Source organism: Rattus rattus, chromosome 7 (genome assembly GCF_011064425.1).
Source record: "Rattus rattus isolate New Zealand chromosome 7, Rrattus_CSIRO_v1, whole genome shotgun sequence".
NCBI lineage: Eukaryota > Metazoa > Chordata > Mammalia > Rodentia > Muridae > Rattus > Rattus rattus.
The window spans coordinates 128,512,686-128,534,281 of NC_046160.1; the positions used below are offsets into that span (position 1 = coordinate 128,512,686).

A 21,596-nucleotide genomic window follows, 5' to 3' on the forward strand; every position below is an offset into this window, starting at 1 on the left:
ACGGTGGAAATAACCCACTTTTCAGTTGAGAGAAGTGAGTTGGACACATTTCATGTGTTGTCCAACAGCATACAGCTGGTGGGTTTAAACTCTGGCATGGTGGGTTATTCCTGAGTTAGAAGCAACAAGATGTATTTTAGAAAGCTATCCCTTGCAGGGCCGAGAATGGAGCATTTGTGTAGGTGGATCTCATGTTTGCTGAGCAGTGAGTAGAATTTTTTTCTTCTAGGGGCTCTTCTCTGGAAGATTGAACAGAAATCTAACCGTGCTTTTGCTTGTGGCAAAGTCACCATCAAGGGGAAGCGACACTGGTACGAGGCTCTGCCCCAGGCTGTGTTTGTGACCCTGAGTGATGACACAGCCTGGATCATCAGGACCAATGGAGATCTGTACCTTCAGACAGGTAGTCCTTGTCACTTGCTGAATCTGCAGCTAGTCACATTCTGCATAGGATGCAGAGACAGAAAACCAAGTTAAGGAAGAGCAAGTCCCCTGACACAGACTGGTCTGGACAGGAATGAATAGATGATTGAGTGTAGGGCAGGGTGCTGTGTGGGCGGAGCCTGATGCTGCTGCTGCTGCCTGTGCCCTTTGCATACCCTGTGTATCCAGGCACAGAAGGACAGCCATGACTTGACAGACATCTCCCTTTTCTCAGCTAGGTCAAAGCCCAGCACCTGTACACGTATTTACATGTGGATTGGGAGAAAAACAACAAGAACTAATTTGCTGTAAATGGCAGATTGACTTGTCCTAGAAAACTGCCCTTAGGGAAACCTTTAGCTGCTAGACCTGGCACAATGGGACTCGTTTATTAAAAATACACTGTAATGAGTCAGTGTGTGTTAACTGTCAGCGGGGGTTTGGAGGAGCGACTGTGTACTGTCGGGGGGAATTGGCCTTGGGAGCAGGGGCTCTGTTTGCTCTGTCAAGAGGCCATATTGGATTTACATGAAGATTGATCTAGTCATTAATACTGATTCTGAGAACATGGCTTTATCTTTGGAGTGAGCTATCAGCCAGGAGTGGTTTTCCACCTGGTTCTGTCTCAGTGTGGAGGTCACCTGGTCATCAGCACTGCCAACTTCATGGACATGCGTGGGGCTCTAGCCTTCATCATGCTCAGCTCTTGTGTGTTTCAGTGGCAATAGGCTATTCTGATCCACACATGCACATCCAGCTTCCCAGGCATTTGATTTTAGTCATGGCAGGAAAGGGGATACTTTGGACCTACATGTAAGGAAGGAGCAGGTGACCTCCTAACCATGGTGTCACGGCAGTCACCAGAGCAGTTTTCATATCACCCTGCCCCTTCCTGTCCTACTTAATTAGAATCTGTGGTTGGGACCAACTTGCAGAAAGAAGTCCTGTAGGTGAGTCCTCGTAGTTGCAAACTCCGCTGGTACCTTATAACCTGGTGATTATACTACTAGGACCTATTTGCTGGCCAAAGCTACAGAACATGGGATTTACATGTTATCTGTCCAGCCTGCTCCCTCAGTAGTTGCCTTTGATGTCATTTAGATACATGACACATTACTGACAGGCCAAAAGGGAAGGTGAGGGAAGCTCCCTGCAGCTCTGACTCTGCACAAGCCTTGCAGTATGATAAATCTGGGGTTTTACCTGAACAGTTGTACTTCAAAAGGTATCTGTTATAAAAGACCACAGATAGCAAAAGTACCAAAAAAGAAAACCACAGATCCAAGTAGAGTGTGACACGCGGCTACTGAGTCTATGGGGCTCCTCCCTCTCACTACAGGTCTCAGCGTGGATCGGCCCTGCGCCCGAGCCGTGAAGGTTGACTGTCCCTACCCACTGTCCCAGATCACAGCCCGGAACAGTGTGGTGTGGGCACTGACGGAGCAGAGGGCCCTCCTGTACCGGGAGGGCGTGAGCAGCTTCTGCCCAGAAGGGGAACAATGGAAGTGTGACATTGTCAGGTATGGGCCCAGCACTGTCACATTTATTCCTGACCAGCCACCTAGGTGAGCCTTTGCCAACAAAACCAACAACTACAAGTCTCGTGGCCTCAACAGACTGTCTCTGCTCCTCTGCTGGCAGACTGCCAAAGGGGCGGGCACATTAATGTTTGTGTTGGGGTTGAGCTCAGCTGCTGGAGTATTTGCCTAGCATGCCAAGGCCCTGAGTCCCATCCTCGGTAGTACATAAACTCGGCTGAGTGACACATGCTGCACTCTCATCACTTAGAGACAGAGGCAACCAGTAACTGCCTCAGTCCAGAGTCATCCTCAGCCTTGGAAAAGTCTCCGAAAAAGTGTGTGTGGGCTGGAGAGATGGCTTAGAGGTTAAGAGCACTGGCTGCTCTTCCAGAGGTCCTGAGTTCAATTCCCAGCAACTACATAACTATCTATAATGAGATCTGATGCCCTCTTCTGTGTGTGTGTGTGAGTGAGAAAATCCATTAAACTGTGTCCTAGAACAGAGAGTCACTAGGTTACATATTCTCCATGCAGAGCCACCTGCTGTCACGTTTCTGTTGCGAGATTGCCATGGTTAGATACAAACGCTTATTGGTATTTTTATTCTAGTCAGTTGAAATTTGTTCAGAACTGTATATTCTACTTTTTAACATAGAAGATTTGGGATAGGTAGTGGTGGTACACACCTTTAGTTTCAACACTTGGGAAGCAGAAGCAGACTAATTTCTGAAATCAAGAACAGCCTCTTCTACAGAGCAAGTTCTAGGATAGCCAGGGATACACAGCCATCTGGAGAGAAAGAAAGACGTGCTTATGTATACCAGAGCGGAACGATGTTGCTTTAGGTTCAGCCAGTAAATCTCCAGCACTCTCTGGAGCCTAGGTGTACAAGATAAGCAGAACTCAATTCCTTCAACTTAGTGGAGAGCCAGGCCTCAGGCAGTTGGGTGTCACTGGCGTGAGAATAATAAGCAAGATGAGAGCACAAAGCAGTGGGGAGCTGTCCATTGCCTGCTTTCGGTGGCTGAGTAGGCAGCATGCCAAGGCCAGCCTCACCCGAGTCCCAAGGCTGCCAACGGTACCCTCAGAGGAGGGAATGAACCGCAGACTCATCAGAGATGATACTCTGCCAGTGGCAGCACACGCCACAGCCTGGTGCGTGGGGAAGGAAATGCTCTTGGCCTGAGGGCCTGCTCACTTGCGTGTGAGTGTGTCTCTGAGTGTGTCTTTCCAAAGCAGCCATGTCTGGACAGTGAGTGTTGCACACAGTGTATCTTAGGCTCAGCTCCTCCCTTGTCACTCAGTAACCCACTCCTGTTTAGCCTGTTCAGAGGCTCTCAGTGAGGCAGCCATCTGCATGCTGTGCTTTCTAGGTTGGGCTAATTCTGTGTTCTCTCACCACCAGTGAAAGGCAAGCTCTGGAGCCTGTCTGCATAACTCTCGGAGATCAGCATACATTGTGGGCCTTGGACATTCATGGGAAGCTATGGTTCAGAACTGGCGTGATTCCCAAGAAGCCCCAAGGAGATGATGATCACTGGTGGCAGGTAACTGATAGGACTCTCTTGGACTTACAGACCCACCTTTTCTGCCTTCTCTCTTTTCCTTAAGAGATTGGATTAAACAGTAGTGTCTACTTTTACCATTTGATAGATGAGACTCTTTTTGTAGTGGGGTATATTAAAAATACACCCAAAACTTTCCCTCGTAGGAAATGACTCGTAAAAGGTTTCTTTACTTTAATACAGGCTGGAATGTATTTATTTAAATGTTACTTAGGCATTCACCATTATAGGCTAAACAAACCCAGTGACATCCATTTGAAGACGCGGGTAATAATGATGTTTAATTCTGAACAAACAGGCTAAGAAAAGAGACCAAACAATAGGTTTGGAAACCCAACCGGCAATTAAAACTCTTCTATCTCTACTTGCTTGAAAGGGCTTTGAGTAAATGATATCTCAACAAAGAACTGAGCATTTCCCCACATGCTGCTGGAGAAGAGAGGACTGTGAGGAGTAGGGGTGGTCCCAGCCCAACCTTGAGTGGATTTTGCAGGGAGCATCCACTTTCCTGTCTTGGTACCATTCAGAGCTAAGCTTTTAGCTGTCCCATACACACACATTGTACCCAAGGTGGTTCTGACAGATGTGCGTGCGAGTCCTCCCCTCAGGTCTGCCTCGTGAGACTTGTCTTGAACATGCTGCTCTCCTTAGTCTTTCTCATGAAAACGAACATCTCTCTCTCTCTCTCTCTCTCTCTCTCTCTCTCTCTCTCTCTCTCACACACACACACACACAAACACACATACATACATACATGTATATATGTATATAAAATTTATATTCTAATATTGAGGTTTATATGATTCAAAAATAACTGTCATATCTGAACACACACATGTAAACAGCACATAAGCATATACACACCTGTGTGTGCTAGATTCTGGTGGGATTTTTGTGTATGTATAACGAGCATGTGTGTGCATATGTATATGTGAGGGTGTGGTTGTGTATGTGTCTATTCATGTAGCAGTCAGAGTCGATGTTGGGGATCCTACTTGATTGCTGTCCATGTTACCCTCTGAAGGGTCTCAGACCTGGCTAGTCTTAGCCAGCCAGCTTGGACCAGGGGTCCAGTCTTTGCTCTTCAGGCTCTGCGTTTACAGGCAAACCACTCTGCCTGCCTTATACGGATGCTGGGGACCCTGACTCCAGTCCTCACTGTGTGCTCAGCACTTCATCCTCTGAGCCCTTGTTCTGTTGCGTTTGCCTGCTGAGGTGCTGGGTGCTGCACCCCCAGACCTCAAAGTCAGCACAAAGGAAACTCTGTCACTTTTTCATAATGCATACAGCTTTAACAGACAGAAGCACAGAGGCAGAGAGAAACAGTTCTGTGCTCTCCTCCTCTTTCTCCTCTTCTTCCTCCTCCTCCCCCTCCTCCCCCTCCTCCTCCTTCTTCTTAATGTTTATCACTGTTTGTCTGCATGGGTGTCTGTGAGGCTGTCAGAAGCCCTGGAACTGGATTACAGACAGGTATGAGCCGCCATGTGGGTGCTGGGAATTGAGCCCAGGTTCTCTGGAGGAGCAACCAGTGCTCTTAACCACTGAGCCATCTCTCCAGCTCCATTCTGTACTTTCTTTGTGGGTCTAGAAGCAATTATATTTGGCTACTAGGTCTTTCCTTTCCCTTTCAGTTGGAGACCTGCTCATATGTCTGTCACTCTTGGGTATCACAGACTTAGCCTGTGGCTTTGGCATGGTGACTGCCAGGTCTGCAGTGAGCAGTGCTGATCCTGAGTTGCACAGCATATGCGCTGGAATCTCTCAGTGGAGCTCATTTCTCAGCACCCAGGGAGTGCCACAGCCAGGCGGACACAGAGCTCAGCAGGCTGACTTGGCCACAGGCTCCATAGTGGGGCTGTGCTCCTTCATACAAAAGGCAGCATGGGTGTGTGATTACTAACTTGCAATTTCTTTCTTGTTTGTCTTTTTCATATAAATTTAAGTTCCCTGTAATACTTTCACTTATTTCACTGTGTGGCCTGGAACAGATCCTAGGAATAGGGCGTTTGTGCCAATATCTGTGATAAATCTAACAGGCAAAAATCCTAAAGAGGATGGCGAGATTGCTCAGTATGTGAGAGCCTGCTAAGCCTGAGCGCAAGTCTGAGCCCTAGACACATGGCAGAGGAGAGAGGTGGCTCCCAGAAGCTGTCCCTCTGCGTGCGTGCTGGAGCTTGCATGCCCACACACATACATAATACATAAATGGAAATAAATGGAATATAATTTTAAAACACTGCAGAGCGTTCTGCTGAGCCAGGCTTCTACCTGCTTTGCTTTGGCACAGGGCCGGAGCGGTGGCTCAGAGGTTAAGAGCACTGGCGGCTCTTGCAGAGGACCCAGTTCAGCTCCCAACTGGCAACTGACAACTTCTGTCACTCCAGTTGTAGGTGTTCTGATACCCGCTTCTGGCCTCTGTAAGCACTGTTGTACATACATACATGCAAGCAAAACACTCACACCAGAATATAAACATTAATAGATATTGTTTAAAAGAACTCTGTCAGCATTGGCTGCCCAGCAATGGCGAAGCTTCCCTCTGGGAGATAGATGTCTCTAGCGGTGTCTGTACAGACCCTTTTCAGGAATGTTGTGGAGGGGAGTCGCACATCTGATGGCTTCCAGACTCTTGGGGTCTCCTTGCTTAGGCTGATATCTGATACAAGTTGTAATAGTCGTGCTCATAGCTTAAGTTAGCGTCACACACTGGATAGACCTTTCTTAATGCTTGTATTATGGTTCTAAGTATGAAACATTGTTGTCATTGGAAACACCTGAGTCTAACACTAAAATTATCCTTTATCATTCTCACTAGAATAAAAGGTTTCTTAAGTGAGGTAGGTGCTGTTTGATCACAAAATACTACATAGGTAAAACAGAGCTGTGTGGTGTGAGAGTAAAATAAGATGAGAGCATTTTCTTCTCCCATGAGCCCGCCCAAGGGCATAAAGAGCTGCTTATTAACGCCAGGCCTGACAGAGCTGTGTATGTGGCTCAGGCACTCGGTGCTCTTGCTGCCACCCGGTACTTGTATGTGGTGCTGCCTTTGGAGGCAGGTGGGCTTCAGGGCCTGCGCCGACAGCAGGGCTCAGCCGGTTCCCTTCCTGCAGGTGAGCATCACGGACTATGTGGTGTTTGACCAGTGCAGCTTGTTCCAGACCATCATGCATGCCACACACTCAGTAGCGACAGCCGCGCAAGCCCCTGTGGAAAAGGTTGCAGATAAACTGCGCATGGCATTTTGGTCTCAGCAGCTTCAGTGCCAGCCCAGCCTACTAGGGGTTAACAAGAGTGGTGTGTGGATCTCCTCAGGGAAGAATGAATTCCATGTTGCTAAAGGAAGTCTCATAGGTGAGTCAATTACTCTAGTTCTCACATTATTTTTACTTTGTTTATCTTATTTTTCATGATGGTGGGGATCTAACTTAGGGACTCACAGAACATTTAATGAATGGCTGTAAGGCCTTCTCTTGGGATAATACAGTGCCAGTGGGAGATTGGCCTGTGACAGAGATCTCTCTCCTTCCTATTTTCTTTTTTATCCTGTCATTCCTAAAACTTGGAGTCTGAACAGCGTGCCATCACTTTCTTATGGAAACCTAGTATGCCATAATAAAGACATATGGAGGGCTAGCTCAGTTTCACAATCCTTTCGGGGATGGGCAGGAAAATGGCTCTGCAAGTAAAAGCACATGCCACACAAACCTGCAGCCTCAGTCAATCCCTAGAACTCACGTGAGAATCCAGATAGCATGGTGGCACATGCCTTTATTCCAGCACTCAGGAGGCAAAGGTAGGCAAAGCTGAGTTCAAGGCCAGCCTGGTCTACATTAGTAAGTTCCAGGACAGCCAGGGCTTATGTAAAGAAATCCTGTCTCAAAACAAACAAGCAAACAAACAACAAAAAGCCAGACACAGTGGAGGCTTGCGAGAGCATGCCTGTGAAGAAGTGGGGGGGCAGTGACAGAATTGGACCGACGCTCACATATACAGTCCACCGGCAGAACAAGAGGAAAAGAGAAAGCGTAACTCTGAAAAAGATGTTCTCTGATCTCCACACACATGCCATGACACACTTGTGGACATAACTCACACAAAGAATGCTGTTTAAAGGGGGTATGTGGTTGGGTAGAGATGGCTCAGCAGCTAAGAAGGTGAGGGTAGGAGTTCAGGTTCCAGGACTCACATAACAGGCCAGATACCCTATGCATGCCTGTGACTAGCATAGGTGGGCAGAGGCAGGAGGATCTTCGGGGCCTGTTGGCTTCTAAGCTAACTAAGAGAATGCAATCCCCAGGATCAGGAAGAGACCTGTCTCAAAGTCCTATGTGGAAAGGGACAGAGGAGGACACTCAGGACCCTCCTCTGGACTTGGTGAGCATGCTTAGGAACACACTCCTACAAAAGCACATGTGTGTACACTCACACACATGTACAAGTAAGGGAATCCTTTTTTAAAGTTCTACCACACCTGCAGCATCTACTGTTGAACATGCAACATGCTGGCTGTATCCATAGATGAGCTGGGTGTTCACTTCCGGATGACGCTGCCTTGAGGAATTTCCTCTAGCTTTGTCCCCTGTGGAGCCTCTTTGGGTTTGAATGAGCAAGGCACGGCTCTCCTTGATGATGCTTAGGGAAATAAGTAGCTCATGCCACTTTGTTTAAGGACACTAGAAATCATTGTAAGAGCTTTGAAGGACAACTACATCTAAAACCAAAACTGAAGTGTTAGCGCTTTTTGTTTGTTTTGTTTTTTTTTCTTTTCTTAACCCACTTTTATATTCATTCTCTCCAGGAACTTACTGGAACAACGTGGTTCCCCGGGGAACAGCTTCTGCCACAAAATGGGCCTTTGTGTTGGCTTCCCCTGCTCCCACCCAGGATGGTGAGTCAGCCTTAACCCAGCTGAGAAACCTGGTGCACAAGTTTAGTCAGTGGATGAAAAGTTCAGACTTCATCTGACTGTGGCCCTGTGGGCGTAGAGGTGCAGCCTCACAGACCCCGAAAGGGGATATGGCGGTGTGGGCCAGCAGCGCTGAGTAGGCGCTTAGGAGAGGGTGGCAGAGCTGAGTGTGAGGCAGTGTCCTTTGAAAGGCGGTCACCATGCAGAGTGGTCAGGGCTGGCAGCAGATGACTTCCTGACTTTCTTCCCATTTCTTCCAGTGCACCTGAGTTTGATTCCTAGTACTCACACGGCAACTCACAACTGTCTGAAATTGCAGTTCTGAGAGATCCATGTAATACCTTCTGCCTTCCATGACATGGGTACCAAGCACACACATAGTCAGGTACACATGCAGAGAAAACATTCATACACATAAAATAAATAAGTCTTTTAAAAACACTAAAAAATAAAAATAGCTGGGTATGGTGGTCACACTTTTAACCCCAACACTGAGGATCTCTGTGAGTTCGAGGCCAGCCTGGTTTACAGAGTGAGTTCCAGGACAGCCAGGGCTGTTACAAAAGAAACCCAGCCTCAGGGTTGGGGATTTGGCTCAGTGGTAGAGCGCTTGCCTAGCAAGCACAAGGCCCTGGGATCAGTCCCCAGCTCTGAAAAAAAGAAAAGGAAAAAAAAAAAGAAAAGAAAAGAAACCCAGCCTCAACAAACCAATTAGTTTAACTAATTACTTAATTCAAATAAAAATAACAGTATTCTAAAACATATGACCACAAGTTTTAGCTAATACTTTATAGTACACAGTATGGCCGGGTTTTAATTCCCAAGGATGTCTGGCATTCTGAGCGGACACGGTTAACTCTGAGAGTTGTAGAACAGCAGAGGGCTGCAAGCATAACTTTGAGGCCAGGGTCAGAGGACAAGGAGTTACTCCTCCTTCAGCCACCTGCTGCCCACCCCTCAGCAGGAGAACAGGGACATGTCTCCATCCTGGGGATTGGAAGAGTGGAGAGCCCGAATAGTCTATATAAAAATGGAGACTGCTGACACCAGAGGACATGTTGATGTCCGTGATCTGCGCTGTGGCCAGAAAGCATGTAGAGGTCCATGATCCATGCCACTGCCGGCTGCCAGGGGCGAGGAGACTTCTTTTACAGTGGTATTTCATAGGCCTGCTTTCTTTCCAGTTCTAGAAATGTCTCAGGCTTGGTCTTCTTAATGTCTGATGATAGTGTTTCCTTCTAACAAGAGGTGTAACACGCCTACTGGAAGGTAATGGCGGGTGACCAGGCCATCTGTGGCCAGGGGTCAGGGCTCTGCCTGAAGATAAAGGCAGTGCAGGGCTCTTAGGGCGGGCGGCTGGGTGAGACAGTGTTTGGTGACAGATGTGAACCTTTTCTGCAGGAAGCTCCTTATGGCTATGCCAGAGCAGCAAGGACCTGTGTGTCCTCAGTGCCCAGAGTGCACAGTGCCGCCCCTCCACGGTGCAGCTGCCCCCCGATGCAGAGATGAGGACTTACGCAGCCTGCCAGGATGCACTGTGGGCCTTGGACAGCCTGGGACAGGTGTTCATCAGGACACTTTCCAAGAGCTGCCCAACAGGCATGCACTGGACGAAACTGGACCTTTCCCAGCTAGGTATGGTGCAGAGTGTAACTGACTGAAGTCCCTTGCCCTCACATTCACTCTGTGTGTGGGGAAGGTGGGTTCGTAGGTGATGTTTGTCAGTTGCTGGACTTAACTCAATTGGCCACTTCCCCAGAATAAATGAGCCTCTTAATTTTGTAGGGGGCTTCACCTCTCTCACTGGGTGCACTTTACACTGTTCAGAACCAAAGGAGCTATATGGTGGCCAGAAGGTGCCACCAAGATCTCCTTAAAATGACAGCTCTAGAACAGCTGCAGGGTCCTCTCTCTCTGACCTTTAAATTTGAAGTGGCGGCTGTGCCCTGTGACTGAATTAGCGTGTGCTGAGTTGTGACTTGCCATCTGGAACAGCACCCACTGTGGGCTGCTGCACACACACCCACTGTGGGCTGCTGCACACACACCCACTGTGGGCTGCTGCACCCGCACCCACTGTGGGCTGCTGCACCCGCACCCACTGTGGGCTGCTGCACACGCACCCACTGTGGGCTGCTGCACACGCACCCACTGTGGGCTGCTGCACACGCACCCACTGTGGTCTGCTGCACACGCACCCACTGTGGGCTGCTGCACACGCACCCACTGTGGGCTGCTGCACACGCACCCACTGTGGGCTGCTGCACACGCACCCACTGTGGGCTGCTGCACACGCACCCACTGTGGGCTGCTGCACACGTAATTGTGATCTGTGGCTTCTCTTTCACCTGCTTAAAGAGGTACTGTGTGCTGTTAGCCGCTTTCTGTGGCCCATCCCAAGAGAGTGGACGAAGCTCGTGGTGACGTGGAAACATTTAAATGGGCTCAGAGTGTTCTATTCTCAGTTGACTCAGCAACTCAAAGTGTGGTTTATCTGCTAGAGGAGGCAGAGACAGTAGCAGGAGCTCGCTCCAGGGCTCAGAGGGGCTTGAGCTTCAGTGATACTGTTGTTCACGGGCAACCGGTGTTTTGTGGACTTAAATAAGTGTTTAAGGTATCATAACTTAACCACATGAGGGAAGGGTGGGGGAAGAGAGCAGGAAGAACCGCCTCCTACATTGGCCTGTACACACCACCACCCCTGTAAAGCATGCTTTGCTCTGGTGGGCCTGGCCAAGCCAGCCTCTTGGCAATGGGGTTTCTGCAAGCTGCTAGAAGAGAGAGGGCCCTGAACATAGCCAGTCTGTGTGGAATGCTGTGTGCCACAGCTAGGGACTGCAGAGGAGTGTGATTCTTTTTTTTTTTTTTTTTTTTTTTTTTAAAGATTTATTTGTTTATTATATATAAGTACACCATAGCTGTCTTCAGACACACCAGAAGAGGGCATCGGATCTCTTTACAGATGGTTGTGAGCCACCATGTGGTTGCTGGGATTTGAACTCGGGACCTCTAGAAGAGCAGTCAGTGCTCTTAACCACTGAGCCATCTCTCCAGCCCGGAGTGTGATTCTTTACACCTTGGGCCGCCCACCATCTTTCAGACCCACTGGTCACCCAGCTCTCGGAGGGCGTGTGTCAGCCGACAAGGCTGCAGCTGCATGTGGCCTGATGTGACATGCATGCCAGGTGAGCCTGCTGCCTGGTGTCCAGAGACTCACTGGCCCTGAGCCTTTCTCCGGCGGTCTCCACAGACCATAGAGGAAGGCTGCTGGTATCTCTGAGAAAAGCCAGAACTAATGTTTGTTCTTATACCAAACCTTGAAAACTAGAGAAGTCTATGCTCATTCAGCTGGGAGGGAAGACATTTTCCCCAGATTGTCCCTCCATATGGTCACCCCATCAGCTGTCACCCCATCCCAATGACCCCAGCAAATGTCTCTGATCCTGTTGTGGAAGATCCCCAGACCTTTGGTTATAGCACTGGCACTTTGGACCAGTGGGGTATGCGCCTGGACCACTTGACTTTCACCAGCATATTGTGTGCTGAAGCCCTGCCTCTCTTACATCTGTCTCCTTTCTGTGCTTTCATTGGTTGCTTTATGTGACTGATGGTAAGATAATAGGCTCTTGGCACCAGTGTTCTCAGCAAACCAAACAATACCTTCAGTCCAGCAGTAGGCCTGGTGTTGGAGCCAGGGATTAGGCAGGGCTCAGTGGAAAGGAGATTGGCCTTTGCTGTGCCAGAAGTCTCCACTTGTACCATCCAGGACACTGAACTGCAGCCAGGAACACTAAACATTCCTTCACTGCATTCTCTCCAGGTCTGGTCTGTATCCAGTGAGGAAAGCAGGTGGATCAGGAGAGCTAACTTTAGCTGGGTATAGTGGCCTGTGCCATTAATCCAGCATACACATCTCAAAACAGGATTAGAGGCGAGGGAGGGGAGAGGAGAGAGATTGGGATTTTATTTCTTTATAAAGATGATTATTTTTATTTGTATGGATATTTTGCCTGTATGTATGTCTGTGTACCACATGCATGCATGGTGCCCAACAAGAGTTAACAAATGGTTATGGGTACTGGAAATTGAACTTCTGGAAGAGCAGCCAGTTGCTTTTAATCACTAAGCCATCTCCAGCCACAAATAATACACACACACACACACACACACACACACATTTTTTTCATACACACACACACACACACACACACACACACACATATATATATATATATATGCCAGCAAAATAACTCAAAATAACTCAGAAGGTAAAGAAAGGTTCTGGACACCAAACCCAGTGACCTGAGTTTGACCCCTGGGACCCACACGGTAGGAGGAGGAGACCGTGTCCTGCTAACTATCCCTTGGAGTCTACACAGGGACCATGGCACATGTACCACCACACAAAAGTGATTTCTGACTTTGAGCTTAGCTGAGTGTTGTCAGCCTACAGCCATCTCATCCCTCCCCTTTTTACCTTTATCAAGCCAGATGCTGCTCTGATTGCCAAAATAGAGGCTGCACCTGTAGTTCAGGAAGCTGAGGCCCTCGGATCACCAGTTCAAGGCCAGCCTAGACTACACAGTTGTCAAAACAACTATAGCAACCAGAAAAAGGATGAAATTTACACATTTATTAAATGACTGTTGAACCCAGCTAAAGAGATAGAATATGGAATTTTACAGTGGTCTGTTACAATCCTTGCTTTTGGAGGAAAATGGGCATGATTTAGCAAATATTTAAGATGCTCATATTTCATTTCCCATTATTCATAAATATGAGTGTCAGACACTAGGCCATTTAGCAAACTAATGCAGTAGTTTAATTCATCTAGTCACAGCATGTAATGAAGACATATCATTGTCAGTTTGTGCCTTAGGTATAATGATTATATCAAACAAGATTATATCATGCAATAGTTTATGTGGAGAAGAATTTTATAATACAGGAAACAACCAGCAAACGCTAAATTGTTCTATACCTCACACTAAAAAGGATTCTACGATAGGGTAGGGTGGTACACTCCTGTAATCCCAGCTGAGGAAGCAAGGTTGCAGAAGGTTGAGGACAGGTTGTGCTATTAATCTCACGCACGCACACACACACACACACACACACACACACACACATACATACACACCTTTTTTAAAAAGCAGTTTTAAGAAGAAAGTGCCTGGGGGAATAAAGTAAAAGCTTTTCTCCTTGATGAAGCAAATAAAAAAGGCTGGGCTCCCCCCCTAGTCCCAGCCCCAGGCACCAGCAGCTCCCTGTCCTCACGGTGCATTAGTGAGGCTGCACTGCTCTGGGTGCGTCTCTCTGGAGGGGAGAGCTGAGGAGAAAGCCTACTAACTTAGACTTTAGTTCAGAGGGGGCACAGCACTTTCGATCACTAGACCCTGCCATGGCTGTAAGCCTGAAGGAATGTGGATGCACAGAGAAAGCTCACAGAGGGAAGAGGTTCTGCCACCCGACCCTGTGGACACACATAGAACATCTGAAGTAAAAAAGAGGAAGCCCCAACTGAGTGTTTTTGTCCTTGACCTGGCTCCTGGATCCAAAATGCCCTCTGGGGTGTGCATTCAGTAGGCTCTGTTTGCTCTGAGCCCAGATCCGCTCGCTCGCCTTACGTGAGCTCCCATGTTATCTGTCCACATCTATCCATGAGCCAATGTTATCTGTTTGTTAACTCTGAGATGCCAGCCCAGTGTGGGTTTGCCCCCATGTGACTCCATCGTGCTCTGCTACTGCCTCACGCTTTCACCTGGCAGGTTACAGATTCCGAATAAGATCGTCTGTAGTCAGCGTTCTGGTCCCGGCCTTTTTCACTCTATATTATTGCAGACATTGCTTTATCGTGGACTCCCATGTAAGGTCATAATTCTAGGATGTCCATCTTAACCCTGGTAAGACATCACCACACCTGACATGCATGTGTTCTTGTTCAAAGGAAGCATACGCATGGCCCATAAGCACAGTAAAAGCTTCTGAATGTCATTCCTTAGCAAAGAATTGCAAATTAAGGTCATGACAAGCTGTGGTTTAAATGGCTGACACTAAAAAGTACCCGGTGATGGGGGAAGTGTGGCCAGAGAGAGTTCTTTCTTTTACTGTTGCCATGAGGATGCTCCAACCGTAAGAGGGTGGCTTCCAGTATCCTCCACTGTAGCAAAAAGGCCAATAGGATTCATAGGAGCATATTGATGCCAGCTCCTACCAGCAGATCGCAGGCGGATCACACATAGGCCGATCACGCACAGGCCTATGGCTTCATTCCATGGCTCGATGCTACAGAAACACCATGGCTTGCTGGCTAGGTGGTTTCTGGGCATAGGTGTGTGAAGGAGTGCAGTCAGTGCAGGGTCCACTGGGACAGAGGATGTGAACCATGACCTGGCTGCTCCGGAGATACTGCTATGAATCTGACCCACAGCTGAAGCTAGACAAAGCCTGCCAGAAGCTCTTGGCCACCCTCAGACAATGCAGCACGCTCGAGGAGTGCCTTAAAGCTAGGAAAGGAGATGGAGGCTGTCTGTCTATCTAAGAGCAGAGGCTACGTCTGCAATCCCAGCACTTGAGAGGTGGAAGCAGGATCAGGAGTCCACGGCCATCTCTTGGCTACACAGTTGCTTGCAGGCCAGCTTTGTTTATACAAGACCCTTCCTCAAAACAAAGGAAAAGGCTTTGTTTAGGGAAGAATAAGAAAAGAGACAGCTCTCCCTTCTGTCTATGTCTATAGTAGTTGTACAAGGTAAGTCAGAATAAAACAAGCTTTTCTCAATCGTAAATATCTGGTGAGGAAGCTGAGTAAGTGCCTGCCTAGTAGTGTATGAGTCCTACATTCAGTGAGAAGTTCAGGGTCATCCTTGGCTACATAGCAAGTTGAGGCCAGCCTGGGCTACAAGATACAGTCGGTGTAACTGAGAGATGGCTCAGCAGTTAAGAGCACTGACTGCTCTTCCAGAGGTCCTGAGTTCAATTCCTAGCAACCACATGGTGGCTCACAACCATCTGTAATGGGATCTGATGCTCTCTTCTGGTGTACAATGGTTCATACATAAAATAAATAAATAAGCAAGCAAACAGACAACAGCAAACACTGGTCTGTGGTGGCACATCCTCTAATCCCACCACTCAGGAGGCAGAGGCAGATAGATCTCTGAGGTCCAGGCTAGCCTACAGAGTAAGTTCCAGTACAGCCAGGCCTACACAGAGAAACCCTGTCAAAAAACCAAAAAACAGACAGACAAAAACCCCTGTGCTAATAAGGATATAAGCATGTCTGCTAGTAGGCATGTAAGTGGTACAACTTGGAGAAACCGGCATTCTCTTTAAAAGTGATCTCGAAGGCCCGATTCCATCCCTGGAGCTGTGTGGTAGAAGGGAAGCATCCACTCTTATAAGTTGTCCTCTGACTTGCACACATGTGAAGGGAGGGGCTAGAGAGATGGTTCAGTGGCTGAAAGCACTGGCTGTATTTCCAGAGGACCTGGGTTCAGCTTCACACACACACACACGGTGACTCACAACCATCTATCACTCTAGTTACAAAGGATCCATCCACTTCTCTCTGCCCTCTTCAGGCACTACACACACATGGCGTGCTTACATACATGCAGACAAAACAATCACATAAAATAAAAATTAAAAATCTTTGAAATACATGGGGCTGGAAATGGCTCAGTAATCTTCCAGAGGTCCTGAGTTCAATTTCAACCACATTGGCTCAACCATCTTGAGACAATGCCCTCTTCTGGTGTGTCTGAAGACAGCTACAGTGTCCTTATATGTAATAAATAAATAAATCAAAAAAAAAAAAAAATAATGTTTCTTCTTTCCTCATTCTCCCTTTGAGACATGGTCTCATTGTGAAGTCCAGGATAGCTTTAAAAATAATCCTCCTCCCTCAGCCTTTCAAGGACTGGGATTTCATATGTGTACTGTGAGGCCTAGCTTGCTACACAAAAACAAAATTTATGCAAGAATGTCATAACAGTTTTGCTGTAATAGCAAGACATGGAAATGACCCGAATGGCCATCAGTAGGTAAATACAGAAACTCTCGGTGGCATTTGTGTGCAATGGGATGATACTTAGCCACAAAGGCAGTGGCTGCTGCCTCATGCTGCCTCATACTATAGCACGTGGACTTCATGCTGCCTGTGTGAACCCCTAATAAGGACCGAACTAAGCTCTGGTGGTAGATGTCAGGGCAGCCTGGGGTACATGAGACCCTGGCCTCAAGTAGAGGCCATGGCAGGGAGGGACCTAAGGAAATTCCTAGTGAGACAGAATTTCTATGTCTAGATAGGCGTGGGTAGTTCTCGACTGACTGTAAAGTCTAGACTTGAACCTGAACACAGCCTGTACACTTGCTGTTTATAAGGACTTAGAAGTCAGAGGTAGCTGGTCTGGGTTCAAGCCTGCTGTCCTTCTTAGCTTCCTGGGTTGCCCACCATCCTGCCATTCCCAGGTTTGAACCATTTACCGTTGCTGGAAGGTGTGAAGTGAAGCTGTGAGAGACCGGCTAGAGCCTGTCTTACCGTAGATAGATGTTGAGTAACTTGGCTGTCGCATTCTTTAGTTGCTAGACTACTGTCAAATACGATCTATTCGTTTTTTCCCCTTGAGGTGCTTTATCGGGTGCTCTGGGCTAGGCCACACCCTCTCAGCCCAGCTTCCTTTTCTTGATTCCTTCCATTCCATTCCCTCTTATGGCAGCAGCTAGTTTAAGTAGCACAGAGAAAGTGCAAAAATAAAAGTGAGGATTCTTTAGATGTACTCTTTTTTCTTCACAGTCTTCATTCAGTTATTTAGATTTACTGTTAATCTTAGTAAATATGAGCCCCCTTTCCACACCGAGAGCATTTACTAGCAGTGGTTACGTGTTAGATGAAGTTAATGGAGGATGTACTGTGCTTGATGGCATCATAGCTACTTAACCAGCAGCTGTACAGGATGCTCTGAGGCACCGGCAGGAAGCCTGGTGTGGCAGGACATCCGGATGACACACACCTGCATCAACTGCAGACGGAGCCTCCTGTCTTTCTTTGAAGTGGAGTTTATACACTGAAAGATTTGTCATTTGTCAAGCTAATTACAGTATGTGTTTCCCGCCTCTGCAGGAACCGTGAGACTGACCAGCTTGGCCTGTGGAAATCAGCATATCTGGGCCTGTGACTCTAAGGGTGGGGTTTACTTCCGTGTTGGAACCCAGCCTCTGAATCCCAGTCTGATGCTTCCAGCCTGGATCACGATTGAGCCACCTGTCCAGGTAAGCAGAGCCAGCCGGAAAGAACTTGCCCAGTAGCAAGAGGGAGCTCTTAGGACAACTCCAGGGGTACATGGAGAGGTGTGCCCTGTGAGTACTCAGTCGCTTGCTGCTCAAAGCCTGGAATTTGGGAAGGTTGGAGCTGAATAGGTTATTTGAGATTATCTGAGCCAACATAAGCTTTTTCCCCTCTTAAAATAAAAACAGTTTGACTTGTCACCAAATGAACATTCTCTTTTAAAAAATTTTAAACACTATTCAAAAATACAAAGAGGAAAGTAAAATTTGCATAAAGTGTTGCCATGGAGATATCTGTTATTAGTGGGTTTGCTGTTTCCCCTGGCAATGCTGCAGGTTGAACCTCGGGCCTCACAAATGCCAAGCAAGCGCTCCACTACTGAGCTGAGCTCATTGCCCTGGTGCTCACGAGTGTTCTGTGAGTGCCTTTCCTAGACTTAGGAATTTTGTTTCCTGGGTTAATGAAGCCTTTGTCTATTTGTGTGGGGATTCAGTTCCAGCACTGTCCTATTCTAAAATCTACTTCCTGGCTTTCAGTTTTTAGGGTCTTCTGACATGTTTTGGGGGTGGGTGTTTGTTTTGGTTTTTTCGTTTGTTTTGGCTAGTTGCTAAGAAGAGCTAATAGGGTTGGTTCATGTACTAAGTATATTTCTCTTAAGCTTTATGTAAGGAGAGACTGCAATGGTTAAGACCACTAGCTGCTCTATTAGAGGACCAGGGCTCAATTCCCAGCATCCTCATGGTGACTCATTAACCATCCTTAACTCCTCTTCTGGCCTCCTTGGGCAGCAAGGCACACATGCAGTTTACAGAAATACATCCAGGCAAAACATCATAGACATATAAAAACACATAATTTAAAAAGCAAAACAAAACAAAAAAACTTAGGCCAGGTGATGGTGACCCATGCCTTTAATCTCAGCATTTGGGGCACAGAGACAGGTGGTAGATCTCTGAGTTCGAGGCCAGCCTGGTCCACAACGCAAGCTCCAGAACAGCCAGGGCTACACAGAGAAACCCTATCTGGAAAAACAACAACAAAAAACAAACAAACAAAAATTTTATGTGAGAGGCCATGACATCGCCAGAGTTATTTGCTCAGGCTCCAGCTCATCTCTGCTTTGTGGCTTTGTTGGGAAAGACGTGAGGTTGTCTTATATAGGAAGAACAGGGACAGGAAGACATCCTCATGGAGGCAGGGAAGGATCCAGAATTGTTATGGTTGTCTACGTTCTGCGTGTCCTGCCGAGTGGATTCTAACATGTGCTCTGCATTTCCTCCACATGTAGTAGAGCACTGACCACAGGACGGCCATGTTAGTTGGGGCTGTCCTGACAGGAACACTCATCATCACACGTGCTTGCCCCTGAGTACGGGCTGTCAGCCTCACTGTTGTTGAAGTCCCCAGCATCTGCATGCGGGCGGCCTCCCCCACATTGTTGTCAGCACAGCCCTTCTCTTTTTTTCTTACTGATGACTTTATATTATTTTAGAGGTACTGTTCAGCCAGGCCTGATAGCACAGGTTTGTAACCCTCCTGCTTAGGAGGCTGACGCAGGACGATCCTAAATTCAAGGATTGTCTTGGTACAGAGTGAGACCAGGGCCACTGTGGGCAACCTGAGTAAGGTCCAGTTTCCAAAAAAAACAAAAAGAGTTGACAGTCATCTTCAGCTAGTAAGTAGTGAGTTCAAGGTCAGCCTGGGATAAATGAGACTTTGTATCAAGAAACCAAAAAAGAATAAAGAAATGCTTGGTGTGCTAGTGCATGCTTTACTCCCAGCCTTTGGGAGGTAGAGGCAGGCGGGCCTTCAAAGACTGACCGGGCTACCCTGGTCTACATAGTTGGAGGAGAGCCAGGCCTACATAAACCTGTCTGAATATAACATAAAGGAAAAAAGGAGTTACAACCCACATAGCATAGACTTACCCTTCTACAGTGTACCGGATGTGGTACTGCACGTTGTTCCTAGTGTGTTCATGAAGCTGTGCCTCACCGCTGCAATCCTGGGACATTTCATCATCCAGACCACCAGTTAGACTCCTTTGCTCTCAGAAATCTCGAACCCAAAAGCCTGTGGCTGCCGCCCATCACTTCCTGTCTCCCTAGTCTGTACACTGCATATTAATGGATTCCTGCTGAGGAGCAGACTTCGCTCCCTGGTGATGTGTGCTCAGAGTGCTCCCATGTCTCCGCAGGGGAGTTCTTCCCTGGCTTTTCCATCAGGGTTTGCTTGCTGGTACTATCGAGGATTTTACCTCCACATTCCTGAGGGATATTGATCTTTGACTTCTTGTTCTTGTCACAAGTTTCTGTGACTTGGTGTCAAGATACTGTCGATCTCTAAAGTGCACGTGTGGTAGGCGGCCGGAGGCAGAGCACAGTAGTAGAGCTTGTACCAGGCGGGCAGCCGCGGGCCCGCATTCCGTCTCCACCACTGCTGTAAAAAGACGGTTGAAATACTTCTCTTCCCGTTTGAAAGAGCTCATGGAGGACTGGTGTTAAGGAGCTTTTAGGCATTTGTCAGAATTTATCAGGGTAGCAATATTTGCCTGGGCTTGGGTTTTTTGTGTGTTGTTTGTTTGTTTGGGAAAGAGTCATACTATGAGCCTTGACTGGCATACTGTGTAGACTAAGCTGGACTCAAACTCAAAGATCTGCCTGCTTCTGCCTTTAGAATTCAACTTGTCTTTTTAAGATTTTTTTATGCGTCTATGTAGGAGTATACCATGTATGTGTCTAAAGAGGTTGGAAAGAGGTGTGAGGTCTCCCAGTGCTCCAATTACAGATGGTGTTGAAGTCCAAACTCAAATCCTGAGCATGAGTTGTTGTTGTTCAATACTTATTTGTTTGTTTGTTTATTATTACTATTGTGAGTGCATGGTGTATATGCAGATCACAGGACGGCTTCAGCTGGTGGTTTCTGGCCACCCTGGGCTGCAGCTGAGGAGCTCAGGTCATCAGGCTTGTGCAGAGCGCTGTTACCTGCCGAGCCCTCCCTCCAGTCCCATCGTTACTGACCCAGTCTCTTTACTTGCTGTCTGTTCTAGTCTTGATTCAAACCGAGCAGTTTCTGGTTTTGTAGTAACTTCTTCATCTGTGACATCTAACTTATTGGCATCCAGTTTCCATATGGTATTCTCGTGGCCCTTTTATTTCTGTATGATTGTACTTCTGATTTTAATAATTCAGGTCTCTTTCCTTTCCTTTTGTGTGACATGTGTGTACTTTAATGCACATGAATATGGACTCTCACACTACACATGAGGAGGTCCAGTGTCCCTCCCCTTCTCCCTTGTTTGGCATGGGGAATTTCCAGGGGTTCTCCTGTCTCTGCCGCCCATCTTTCCCCAGAGTGCTGGATTACAGGTGTGCACTACTGTGTCTGACTGCACGTGGGCTCTGAGGTGAACTGCGGTCGCTGCTTATATGCAGGTGGCTGACTCACTGAGCCGTCTCCTGCTCCCCTGTTTTCTCAGCCCGTCATAGACTTTGTCTGCTTTATCTTCTTCTCAAATTCCATCTTTGGTTTTATTGGTTTTCTATATTGTCTTCCTGTATCTTCTCTATTTCTGTTCTGATCCTTATTTCTTCCCCACACTCTTCTGTGCAGTGCCGTGCTTCCCAGTGGTTTCCACTGACAGCCCCAGCTCTATTGACCTCAGTTGTGCATCTGTGATGGCAGTGGGCTGTGAGCAGGGCATGGGCACATAGCAATGGCCATGTTGAGGAAAGAGCTAGACTACAATTGTGGTGGCAAAGACCTGGTCCCCAGCCTCTGCCACAGGAACCTCTCTGTGCATCCTGGTCATGGGGGAGCAGGACAGCACAGGGACATGTGTCAAGCCATAAGCTTCTGTCCCTTTCTCCATCTCGATTCCACGATAACCTCAAGAA

General features: G+C 47.5%; 1 protein-coding gene across 4 annotated transcripts in view; it reads left to right on the forward strand.

Annotated features, from left to right (window-relative positions):
* Nucleotides 1-21,596, forward strand: part of Tecpr2 (tectonin beta-propeller repeat containing 2) — a 91,204-nt gene that overhangs the window by 60,206 nt on the left and 9,402 nt on the right. For 3 of the 4 annotated variants that reach the window (XM_032908473.1, XM_032908475.1, XM_032908474.1), the window contains 6 exons: nt 230-403; nt 1,763-1,943; nt 3,349-3,490; nt 6,619-6,859; nt 8,307-8,396; nt 9,816-10,399. In XM_032908473.1, coding sequence (XP_032764364.1) covers nt 230-403; nt 1,763-1,943; nt 3,349-3,490; nt 6,619-6,859; nt 8,307-8,396; nt 9,816-10,075 — 1,088 coding nt within the window. In that variant the 3' untranslated portion in view covers nt 10,076-10,399. Of the gene's footprint in view, nt 1-229; nt 404-1,762; nt 1,944-3,348; nt 3,491-6,618; nt 6,860-8,306; nt 8,397-9,815; nt 10,400-17,535; nt 17,685-21,596 lie in introns of those variants that run through there. The other variant, XM_032908476.1, reaches the window with a different exon arrangement.